At 37.9% G+C, this 11,956-nt stretch overlaps 1 protein-coding gene across 4 annotated transcripts; it reads left to right on the top strand.

Annotated features, from left to right (window-relative positions):
* Positions 1 to 1,748: 1,748 nt before the first annotated feature.
* On the top strand, positions 1,749 to 6,704 carry LOC135248126 (interleukin-21 receptor). 4 transcript variants are annotated; one of them, XM_064322389.1, is made up of 10 exons: positions 1,749 to 1,826; positions 2,003 to 2,057; positions 3,277 to 3,353; positions 3,564 to 3,690; positions 3,961 to 4,130; positions 4,485 to 4,639; positions 4,746 to 4,914; positions 5,029 to 5,128; positions 5,265 to 5,349; positions 5,469 to 6,704. In XM_064322389.1, the coding sequence occupies exons 2-10, from the start codon at positions 2,044 to 2,046 to the stop codon at positions 5,880 to 5,882; spliced, it is 1,311 nt and encodes a 436-aa protein (XP_064178459.1). In that variant the 5' UTR covers positions 1,749 to 1,826; positions 2,003 to 2,043; the 3' UTR covers positions 5,883 to 6,704. The 4 variants fall into 4 exon arrangements, with proteins under 4 accessions (XP_064178459.1, XP_064178457.1, XP_064178460.1 ...); XM_064322387.1 differs by having other exon boundaries at positions 3,958 to 4,130; XM_064322390.1 differs by having other exon boundaries at positions 3,277 to 3,463; positions 3,958 to 4,130.
* The last annotated feature ends 5,252 nt before the right edge of the window (positions 6,705 to 11,956 follow it).

Genomic DNA, 11,956 nt, shown 5'->3' with positions numbered 1-11,956 from the left:
TCCCCTTGAGTCTGTTTTGAGCAGTCCAGCCCATCAGTACTATGTGTGATAGCCTGTGACCGCTGCTGTCACACTGTGCTATATTGAGAGCTATTAGTTAGTGGCATCATCTGCCCCAGCACAGCACACAGAAACTAGCATGTGGTTCAGCTGCCTGAGCTTCTGGCTTTGAGTTAAATTTATCACGTATTTTATGATAGACCTATTCTAAAGTGATAAAGTGAAGGAGTAGCTGAAAGAAAAGGCCTGTGGAGTTTTGCATATGGTTCAGAAGCTCTGCTCGGTACACGGTGAGACACTTACAGAACATTGAGCAATCCTGGTACAGCATGTGTAAGGTCTATTAGACTGAAGTATGCTTTTCCTCTTTGGCATAGTGTTGTGGAAGAGGCCCACTGCAGAACAGAAGGGAGAACACTGTGTCTCGGTGGAGCTGATTTATGGTTATGAGCTAGTTTAACTTGCTTCAGCCATCCTGCTGCAGTTGTAATGCGTTCGGCTAGCAGGTGGGTGGAGAGGGGGTTTAGCTGCTCTGGTTTGCTCATTTATGGGGCTGTTTGTTGGTGGTAGGCCGTGCATGGTCTCCCTCTCTAATCCTTTGAAATAGGTGTAGAAACAAAGAGCCTGTTTCAAGCTTTAACCCAATTTTTACTGACCTGGCACTGAACAGGTTTTGCATTAACCCCAAAACTATACAATTATAAGGCTTTCCAACTTGACAACCTAGCACTTGCCACATAGTGCTAAAAGGCTATGCAATGTCACCATCACCGTTTGAATCATTGATGAGATAACTACTTGCTTTTCTGTGCACTTTCATTTTTGGTACATTAAAACAAGTTCACAAGGATATGCAAGCTCAACACCAAATGTAAACAGGTGGAGGTATGGAAGCACTCAGATTTAAGTCAGTTAAGTTTAAATATCATGAATGAGAGTCACACATGAATTGCTGTTGGCCACAGCAGTAACATATTCTCATACTCAACCAATCATATACGCACACCACTACATGTTCTCATACTCAACCAATCGCATACACACATCACTACATGTTCTCATATTCAGCCTTTCATATGCACACATCACTAATGGAGCATCTTTTTAACCAACTGTCAGACCTCTCCAGTGCTGCTCATTGCCTGCGCCGCTTCTTGCGTTCTATGCTTGCTGCTGCTCACAGAATTTCGCTGACCCTCCACCACCCCAGCTTCCACTTGTTGTTTGGATCTGCTTTTAGGTACTGGGGGGTTTTGGTATTTCTCCCGTTTAGTTGGAGATACCAAACCAAAAATAATTACTTTGCACATTCATTAATATATTTCATCTAAATATGTAGTTGTCCTGACTGAAATGGCAAAATATGATGTGTGTACTGAATTTGTGATGTCTAATTGGACACCATAGGACTAAGAATTTGCATTATGAACTACCTTCTGGTTAATCAATCCAAATGAAAGTGTTTTACAGCCGTTATTATTCTATTTACTGCTTCATTTAATGCCTATATTTAATAGGATTATAGCCTGTGTTTTAAAAAATTAACAGCAGGGAAGTAAACAAAGGATTTAATAGTTCATGCGATTGATACATCATGAGCGATACAGATACAATAACAGCGCAGGAAATTCTGATAAAATAAACAACATTTTTTAACGCTGATGTATATCAATGATACCTTAAATAAACAGCATGCCATTGGTAGACCTGTGAAAATTAGGTCTTGTGGTTTCCGTGCTGTGTTAATAGCATCATACCCCACCACGCATCAAAGCCTCATTCATTACAGCAAGGCGCTGCACCATCGACAAAGCTCATAGATCAAGGTAATGTTTAACAAAGATGCTTCAGTGTATGTTGATTCAAAGTACTGATACATGTTAGTTTTATTTCAAAATCAGTGAAATAGACTATTAAAAGTTTTTTTATACAGAGCCATTTGAATGATTGTTACTGTCTTTAAGAATATTCATTTACCTTTCAATTGGAACCGGACCAGCAGAATTCCAGATGACAGACAGATGACAGATGTTTGCATGAAAAATGGAAAGATACAGGTATGTGGACAGTGGGGTGAAAGTGTAAAAGTTCCATCTGTCATAATTACAACAGTTCATAAATAAAATCGTCACTGTGTTTTTTTCATTGGATGATATTTACTGTAGCCATGAACAACAGATATGGAACAATCTAGCCAACTGAGTAAGTCATTATATAAAAAATGATGTAATGATTTCTAATCATATCAGATTCAGTGTACAAGAAAAGTAACATTTTTAATTTTTTTACTTATTCTTATTCTTACTCTCCACCTCATTGTTTATAATGGTGAATTCTTGTTTCGCTTTGTGTCAGTGTTTGAATCCATGCCCATTCAAATGAAGCCTATTGCAGTCTTTCCTCCAGTTATCCTTTAAATCATATTGTGATATAGCAATGAACAGAAATTGACCTGTTGTAATGTGAGTATAGCGATAGGAAGACACAGCAGTACCCAACACTGCAATGCATCCATAAAGTTTTATTTTAGCGCCACATTAATGGCAATACAAGTATGCTTACGAAGTATGCCTCATATAGCAAATATTGGATTTTGCCCACAGTGACAAGCTTTCCAAAACTGAAAACGTGTCCATTGCCAGCTTAGGGCAGGCCAGAAATGACATGAACTTCACTCCACTAGTTGAGCTTGGCCACAGGACAGAAAGGTCCTGGGGTAATTTTGACTGGTGGAACACTCCAATGGGAACAAGGAAAGGTCAACAACAAAAGTAAAGGTGTTCTGGGGTATCCTGGAATACACTTGGTCCAGAAGGACACAGGCCAAGATTATCAAGATGTATAAAGATATTTCCAAAACATACAATTATATCTAACATTTGCAGCATTGAGCATATGCAGTCATCAACCAAGAAGCATGCTGTTTGTTCAGTTGCCTTTTTTGCACATGTATTACATTGTAAATTATTTTTTTAATGAAAAACAAGTCGCTGAATGCCAGATGTTTATACAGTTGGATCATAAAAGCAGATTGGATCATGCACGCAAAAGCATGCGTACAGTGTCCCTTCTTAATTTTAAGATGTTCACAGTGGCTATTTCTTTCTCTGCAGCCTCATGAGATATGTGTATGAACCTTGTATAAATTACCTTTCATAAGCACCCTCACAACTTACTATAATAACCTCATCCTCAGTGTGGATAGGTCTGGTTTAAGACACCTAACAGAACTTAATCGGCTGTTACTCTCTTCTTGTTCTTCATTTGTCTTTGCAGGGACGGTCTAAAAATTAACATTCTTCTTACCTTCATCTTTGGATTTAATAGCACTGGTCTTCTCTGTGCAGCAGAAGGTAACCAAGATGTCATGTCAAACACTTTAAGACAGTCTCTTCAACACTGAAGTATTTTGTGCATGTGTTTTCTGGTCTGTGTTCCAGACCACAAGTACCACGCTACAATGGTAAATTTAATCTTTCAAATCTAATGTCGCTAGGCCATCTACAGACAGTCTGACCATGTGTAAAGTTATTTCCGTTTTTTTGCTCTCTGTGTTTTTTCAGCTCCAAAGTACAAGCTGGCATGTTTGAATGATTATGTGGTCACAATAAGCTGTGTGCTGAACATCTCTATAGATCCCCTACATGATGGAAATGGCTCCTATTGGCTGGAATTTGAAAGGGAAGACAAGTGAGGCTGATTGTTTCATTCTCAATTTGAGATCAGAAATGTTTGCAGCATTGTCAGGTTTTATCATAAGCATTGAAAGATTGTCAAAGCGGAGACATTTTTAGTATCTTTTTATACATCTCTGTGTACAATGGTCACTATCTGTTGCTGGTTGGTCAACTATGAAATATTTTTTATGTTTCAGTCAATGATCCTTTTCATTTTTTCTAATTCAATCTTTGTTTTTGTTTTAATAAAATGAAACCCTCAGACTTATTTCTCTTCCAGCAGAAAAAAGTTTGAATGCCCACTTGTGAACCAAATGGACCGTTACTGCTGTACAGTTAACTCAACAGAACGATTTATAGATTCTGAACATTTTGTGATCTTCTGCTTCAACAAAAACGCTGATAAATCAGGTAAAATGGAAATGGATAAATCGTACGAGCCAAAGCATAATAGTAAGTGACTTCAATCATCTTGTGCTCTTATCTAGCAGTGTGTTATTCACAGTTCATTTTTATTGCGAAGAAAAATCAGCATGTTGAGCCAACTGAAAACCAAAAATAATGCAGTTAATAAGAGTTTCCATATAACTTTAAGTTATATGGAAGTAAGACTGTGTAAATTCTCATCTATAACTACAGTCAATAATCTGCATACATGAGGGTGTGTTCAAGTAATTATATATTCAATAACAATGTGTTCAGCAGCCTGGTGTTCTCAGTTGACCCAAGTTCATGAGGTCATGGTAATTTTCTCTATCTTTAAGACAATGTATTTGATCCTGAGTGACAATTACTTTCCATCCCCAGTAAAACCGATTGCTCCCATCAACCTTACAGTCCACTGGAGTTCCAGTCACTATCAGTTTACTTGGGATAGTGGCTATGAGAAATATAGACCAAAAACATTCATGGAAAGACTGAAATACCGCCTCCAGTACTATAAGCATGGACACCCAGACAGTGTGAGATGTACCTCATCACATTATTTTTTTTTTACAAAAAACAAAAACAATAAATGATGTAATCAGCTAACATGCCTTTCCTTTATGTATGTGGATGTATTTACAGGCAAAGACAATACATTCAGGTAATAAGACACAGCACATTGATGGCTCTAACTTTGAACCAGGCACGGAATATATTGCAAAAGTGTGCTCCAGTCCTGATCAGGACTATTACAAAGGGCATTGGAGTGAGTGGAGCACTGCAGTTAAGTGGAGGACCGATCCAAGTCCAGGTGAGACTCACCTATGAAAATGATCAGCATCCCTAAAATGGTTGTATAGAGAGAAACTCATGCCCATAATTGTTCTTCAGTTTGTCTTCTAATTTTAAAATATTTTTTTCTTAGTTTTAGATGCAACACCCTCTGCAAGAACAGTATTGCTCTTTATTGGCTCTTTTTCCTTCCTAGCATGCATGCTAGTTGGCGTGCTGGTGTGTCTTAAGAGGTAACTAATCTAGATAGGTAACTAATCATTGATAAACCACAATACTGTGAAGATTGCAGAAACAGGAATTGTCTGTCCTTGTAGTGATACGTGAGAAGATCTATTCTGAAGGGAAATGTGCTAATATGTGTTGTAGGTGCAGGATAAAGTTACACTCCCATGTTCCAACTCCAGCCCCATATTTTCAGCCTCTCTATAGTAACTACAATGGAGATTTACAGGTACGATTGGATGTACATATGTTAATCTGAGTTATTTATTCATTTCTATTACTCTTTAATATTTGGAAAACCCTACTGAGAAACTGTTCTCAATAAGCATGTCTTCTTTCTGATTTTAGAGCTGGCTTGTGTCGCAAAGCAATCTGGGAGAGCCATTCACTATGGAAGAAACCTTGAAAATTGACCCTTTGTTTGAGGTCACACCCATTGTAAATGAAGAACGGTTCTTACCACTTACGTCCAGCAACCAGTACGTTAATGTCTGTGGTATGGTCAACCAGGACAATGTTGGCACGCCGCCATCAGCATCCATCCAGAAGTCCAGCTTCGAGGTGCTACGCCACCTGTCTCTGGAGGAAATGAGCACCAGTGGGGATGACTTGGGCTGTGAGGGCTGGATTCACAGCCCAGCCAGCATCTGGCTGCCTGGCACAGGGTCATCACTTGACCCACAGAGCATGTGCTGCAGCAAAGATTATTGTATCCTCATTGACACCAACAACGACCTCATCCTCAGCACTGGGATGGAGTAAGCCACAGGCCCAGGAAGCTCTCCCACTGAGGTCATTGTGCCACCATAGGTGTGTGTCTCAAGCACCAAGAAACGGCCCTATCATCCCTGATGGAAACAGCTGAGGGCAGATGATACACCCTGAGCAGCAGTGCATTTCATTCCACCTTAACATGGTGTCTAAAACATGCTGTCATTTTAATCAAAGGTCTTTGTCTAATCAATGACCATAAGGAAAAAAGTGCAGTGACTACTTCACACTTGGAATGTTTCTGAAATGTCTAAATACAATTTAGGTCAACAGCATCCCTTTCTTTATTAATTTTGTTTAACTATATCTTGTTTGAGAGATCTTACGATATAGGCCTTAATAAGATCAAGCTTTAAAACAGAAATAATGAAAGATGATATAGTTTTTAAGTGAAGATGAATCTATTATATTTTTACTATATATCATACTAATTTACTATATTTTAAAGATTTAGAATATTCTGGTTTGTAATTAGGACATCTGCATACTTCACCAGAGGGATCCTGTTTTACAGGGCAAGCAGAATTGTATTACATTTCTTTGCTCCAAATGTGTAATTGGAATGGTAGGTATGCCATGGCAGGTATGCCATCCACCAAGTTACGGCTTGGTGGGGCATGTCACGTGCCTATACAGCTCTGACGGTTTGGCACTTTTCTGGGTTTCCTACAGAAATAACCACAATGACCACAGACTCTAAGCCCTTAAGCGCATTAACTTCTGTACCTTCTGATCTCATTTAAACACACAGAATTCAGACACAAATTCACATGCTCACACAATAAAGCCCCAAACTTGGGTTATTTTGCATTTTCCTTTTGTCCTTTCCTTCCTGCCGATTTTGTCATCATAAATGCTCCAGTCCCACATTCAATAATTCTCCTCATTGGACATTTAGCTGCTAAAAACAACATCTGATCAAAGTACCCAACTTCAGGATACTTGGATACACAGGCAAAATGGACATATAAGGACATATACATGTGATGCTATTTCAGCCAACAGAACATGTTTTTAACAACTTTGTGGTCACCATCTTTGTTTTGTGTGGAAGCTAGCTGGCTTGCTAACTTATAATTGCCAAAAAAATATTTAAACTATTGCTTTTTACGGCTGTATAATCTTTGTGGGAAACTCTGAAATGCATTCTCTATTATTTCACATGCAAACCCCACATAATATTGTTTTGTGGCTAGGGGTGGGTATTGTTTAGATTTGGACAACATGATGATGCTTTTGAAACAGTATGGTGCCTAAACGGTACCTGAACCAGTAGTCTACCTTCCTTAAAATAACAACAAACAATGACATCATCAAATGTGTTTTCATTGCAAAGGCATATTTTTTTATCATTGTTTGAAACCATTTGTGTAAAATACAGCCAAACTTTAGACAGTTTTGCTTTTGGCCTTTTGATCGATTTTAACATTTAGCTAGTTTGCTAACGGTACTTGTTGTTACGGAGTCAACAGAGCAAGTGTAGTGTTAGTAAAGACGGCACCAAAATAAAGCACTGAAATCTTAATTGTAATTTGGTCCAGTAGGTACTGGTCATAACCTGTAAACCTGTACCATAGTACTACCAGGTTTCGATACCCAACCTAATTTGTGCCTTGTAGACAGCTACATGACTACAAGGTAGGCCCTAAAACATTGAACTACCATTACAAGCTTAGCCCAGCCAGGGGCATGTTCTGCAGGGCTGCAGCTGGGTTCTACTCAAGTTCTTTTGTGACAACATTACACGCAGATATCAAAATGACCAAGCACACAGGCAAGATAAATGACGGCCAATTTTATATATTGATATATTTATATATTTCAATCAGGCATTTTCATTTTGCACTTGTATGTTTACAGTCATGTTGTCATACAGTATGTCACACTGGACACACTGGACAACCTCAAGCTAATTTGCAAAAATTGTTAATTTACTTCCTGCACCCCATAAATGTTGATGAATTGTAATTCCTGTAAAAACAAAATCCAACAAAAATCAGTCTGTCACAAAAATGTCAAGCACCACAGTCAGTAGTATTATAGCCATTTGTGTGTATATTACATACAAACAGTGTATATTATTACAAATTAAGTTTATCTAGCTTTTTGTACATGATTTAAATGATCCTCTTAAGCCTGTGTTATTCATGACAGTACGCGTGAGAGGCATGTCTCTTTTAATGTTATTATGCCTCTATTTGTTACAGTTTGAACATGTTATATGGAAACAACAGGCAGATTAAAGATATGCAGCAAGTCCAGATGACAAAATACAGATGAATTGAGTCCAGCCCGCAGTAGGTCATCAACCCTCTGTTATCTGCTCTATGTAAAAGCTAATCAAGCAAAAAAACTAAAAGGGGGCACCACTTATATCAAGTAATTATCTATATAGCTATATCTACACAATAACATTATGTACAAGGGGAGCAATGAACTGAGCATAAAGCATTTAAGGATTGGATAGACCCCAATACAGCCAACCAAACAACTCACCTTTCACCATGACCAGCACAGTATTTTGAAAACAATCCAGGTAAGAGCACCACCAGCTCACCTGATCTTGATTTCACAACAACACAAGTAGTGTGGATAAAGTGCCTCTCTCCCTACATATACAGCTTTTAGAACAAAGTCATCATCTTTGTGAAAGCAATTTTGAATAAATAGTGAATTCTCGTTTTTTATATTAAAGTCTGAGGATGTTTAGTTACATACACAAACAACCAAACAACAATTCAGTACACTGATGTAGCCACCAAAGTGTCAATTTGAAGATGTGTGCATCACTTTATGAACGAAACCAGCTCTTGTGGCTAAAACCTAAATGACCTCACCAAGTAGGGACATATAAACACAAAAGAGAAATGAAACAAGAACGGAGTCCAGGACAACACCCTGGATGGCTGTGAATGTACTGTAATTAAAAGGGTCCTCAAATTTCTGTCAGTCATATAAATAAAGCCCAAACCAAGTAGTCTGTCCCTAAGTGTCCCCAAGTTTAATCTGCCTACGGCGTGGTAAAATCTCATGTTGACCTTTATCCAGTCCTATGAGCTTGAGTTGAACAACCTCCATACTCTATCAGGTAAGAAAATATAAACTTAAAATAAACTTCTGTCCAGGTTTTTCAGTTTTTCATTTATATTCTTTTTAAAAAAATCAATTCTATTTGAATTTTTGGAATGTTTGACCAACCAAGTATTGTGTTGTTGTACACTACATTCAAGCAATAGTGCACAGTTTGTTTGTCTTGTGACATTTCAGAACATTTGTTAGAACCATTTAGTCTTAAATAGGCTGACACTTCATAAATAAGTTAATGCTGTTTTGAAGCAACAATGTATAGTCATATAATAGGAGATTCTGAAAGTGCATCTTGGAATAAAAGATGGATCATATACAAACTTACGGAACATATATTTACATGCCTCAGGGGTTGAACTTAAGCTTTACATAAACAAGTCTTCAAAAACAAGTGTTGGATGTAGCTCCCCCTGTTGGAGTATTTAGAAAATACACAGCACTTGCTTTGTTTATTCATCCAAAGCCTCATATTATAAGTGCATACAGAAGGTTACTGGAACAAATACAAACACAGGTCAGATAAAAAAATAATTCTATCTTAAAGTGGCAGCTGTGTATGGCCATGAACCTCAAGTCTAGGTCACATAGTAAAACTACAGCTAAGTCTTAAGCCAGAAGTGAGGCATAATTACAAGAGATAATAAGATAACATCAAGATCAAGATACAAGTGCTACATGAAAGTGCTAGAAGCTCAAGATACAAGTTGCAAGTGTTTAATGAAAGTGCTACTTGATTGAGGGTAGCCCTGCAGAAAAGGGTAGTGTGAACGATAGCCAAGCAGAGTGTGAAGAGATGTGTCTTCAGATCATGATGGACAATAGGCAGTGACTGAGTGGTTCATAGAGGAATGGGTAGTTTGTTCCACCACTGGGGAGCTAGAGTATAGAAGTTCTGCAGTCGGGATGCCTAGATAGCTTACAAGCTGTTATAGCTGTCTTTCTCTCTCTTCCAAAACAGCCCTGTTCTATCAGAAAATACACAGGTGCTGTTGGCCTGCCTGTGGTGTTCAATAAAAGTTGCAGCTGCTTTTGAACATTATAAATAGGGCACCTTTATATAATTAAACCTTACTGAGCATAGCTAACAGAAAGCTATTTTATAGACAGCAGAAGATTGTGAAGAAAAATGTGCAGAAAAATAATTTTATGGACTGGATTTTCCGCACAAATCATATGAATTTATCCTGCCGGGTGTCTGAATCGGTCTGAAGAAGGAATTAATGGCAGTCCTGAGATGAATAGTAATTAAATTGCCAATCTTAAAAGAGGATCAGCTTGTTTTTGCAGAGCAACGTAAACCGACCGCACAAAGGTGGGCCCAGCCAAGGTGCCTGCCGCATAAACCAGAGTGGAAAATGAGCAGGCCCAGAGTTTACCCACCTTCATTTCCTTGTTTTTTTTTAACCACTACAGCATTGATAACTTGTGACTTAACCAGTGAAAATTAGGTTCTGGTTCTTGTTTTGTATTTTCTTCATCATCTGTATTTGCTTTATGTTTTTTGTCTATATGGTTTCTTTGACTATAATAAGATAAATATGAAAAATAATAGTGAATGTCAGTTCAAAACAATAAATATCAATAATCCACTGCATGAAAACCTTTTTTATTTTATTTCCACATATAAGCATAATTTATGCCCCCTCCCCCCTGCCTTCATTATAGTGGATTTAGATAAATCACATCCTTATCATAAAAAATGAATGACACTTTTATTGTTAAATGTGATCTAGCAGACATAAAAACACATTGCACAAGGATGACATATAATGGAAATTATTACAATATAATGTTCACACACATTTTACTTATACTTCTACATGTATCTTTTTCTTTGTTTTTACATATTTCATTGTACTGAATTTATGAAGACAATTGTAAATAAAAACAGGAACTATTCATTCTATATAATCACCTATAAGCCTTTGCATTAAAATTTATGAATATTTTGGGTCTAAGTTAAACAGTTGTGAACAAAAAGGTGTTGTCAATGTAAAGTCACTTTATAAAGTGCTGGGCCGCCTGCACTGCTTGTATGTTCTGTGGCATGGCATCTGGAATTCTGCAGAAGGAATACTACACCACTCTTCCGAAACCCAATCAAGTTATGCTTAGTTGACGGGAGTGGAAATTGCTGTCTCAGTTGCCATTCCAGAATATCCCATAAATGCTTTATTGGGTTCAGATTTGGTGACTGAGAAGGCCATGACATATGGATAACCTTAGTGTCAAGCTCCAGAAACTACTGGATGACTACTCAGGCTCTGCGGATGGGGGCATTGTGACATCATTAAAGAGGCCTGTCTGCTGGAAATAAATGCTTAAATGCATTTCATTAGAATTTCTGAATAAGTATGCAATCATTAACCAGGCAATCTCTACTACAAAACAGCTTAGACGGAAGAATGTGCTGCGGGTTGCTGATGCACATAAAGAAAATATAAAGCAACTGGTCAAGAAAGCTGACAGTGTGGTCACAGATACAGATGGCCCATACAAGCCATTTCCCCGAACTCATAACAAGCTCATGGGAGCTGTTGAAAGGGATTTTAAGCATTGTCCAAGCAGAAAGATATGCTACAAGGCAGTGAGGTTCAGACCTATCAATAATACTCCCATCTGATCCATGAAAAATTAGATGGGGAAATCGGTATTCTGCTGGATCATAACATTCCCAGTATCTGCATTTTCTATTCCAGATTTGTAGACCTGGAGATGGACGTCTCATTAAAAGCTGCTGAGCTGGCACAGGGTTTAGGAACACAGCTCATGTTAATCAGGCAACACAGCAAAACCCAAATTTAAATTGTCCACTGGCATGAGAGTACAGAAATCTGAATATCTGAAATGTATCACTGAACAACTATAAAATGACTATCAAACACTGGCACAGTAGATGCACAGTGCAGTCAAAACACAATACAAAGCTTTTCCGTCAGAACATTCAGAGAAGTTGCTGAGAAACAGATAATATTACA

This window comes from Anguilla rostrata, chromosome 2 (genome assembly GCF_018555375.3).
Source record: "Anguilla rostrata isolate EN2019 chromosome 2, ASM1855537v3, whole genome shotgun sequence".
NCBI classification, from domain to species: domain Eukaryota; kingdom Metazoa; phylum Chordata; class Actinopteri; order Anguilliformes; family Anguillidae; genus Anguilla; species Anguilla rostrata.
The sequence above is the reverse complement of the archived record's forward strand: the minus strand, read 5'-3'. Positions and strand labels throughout refer to the sequence as shown.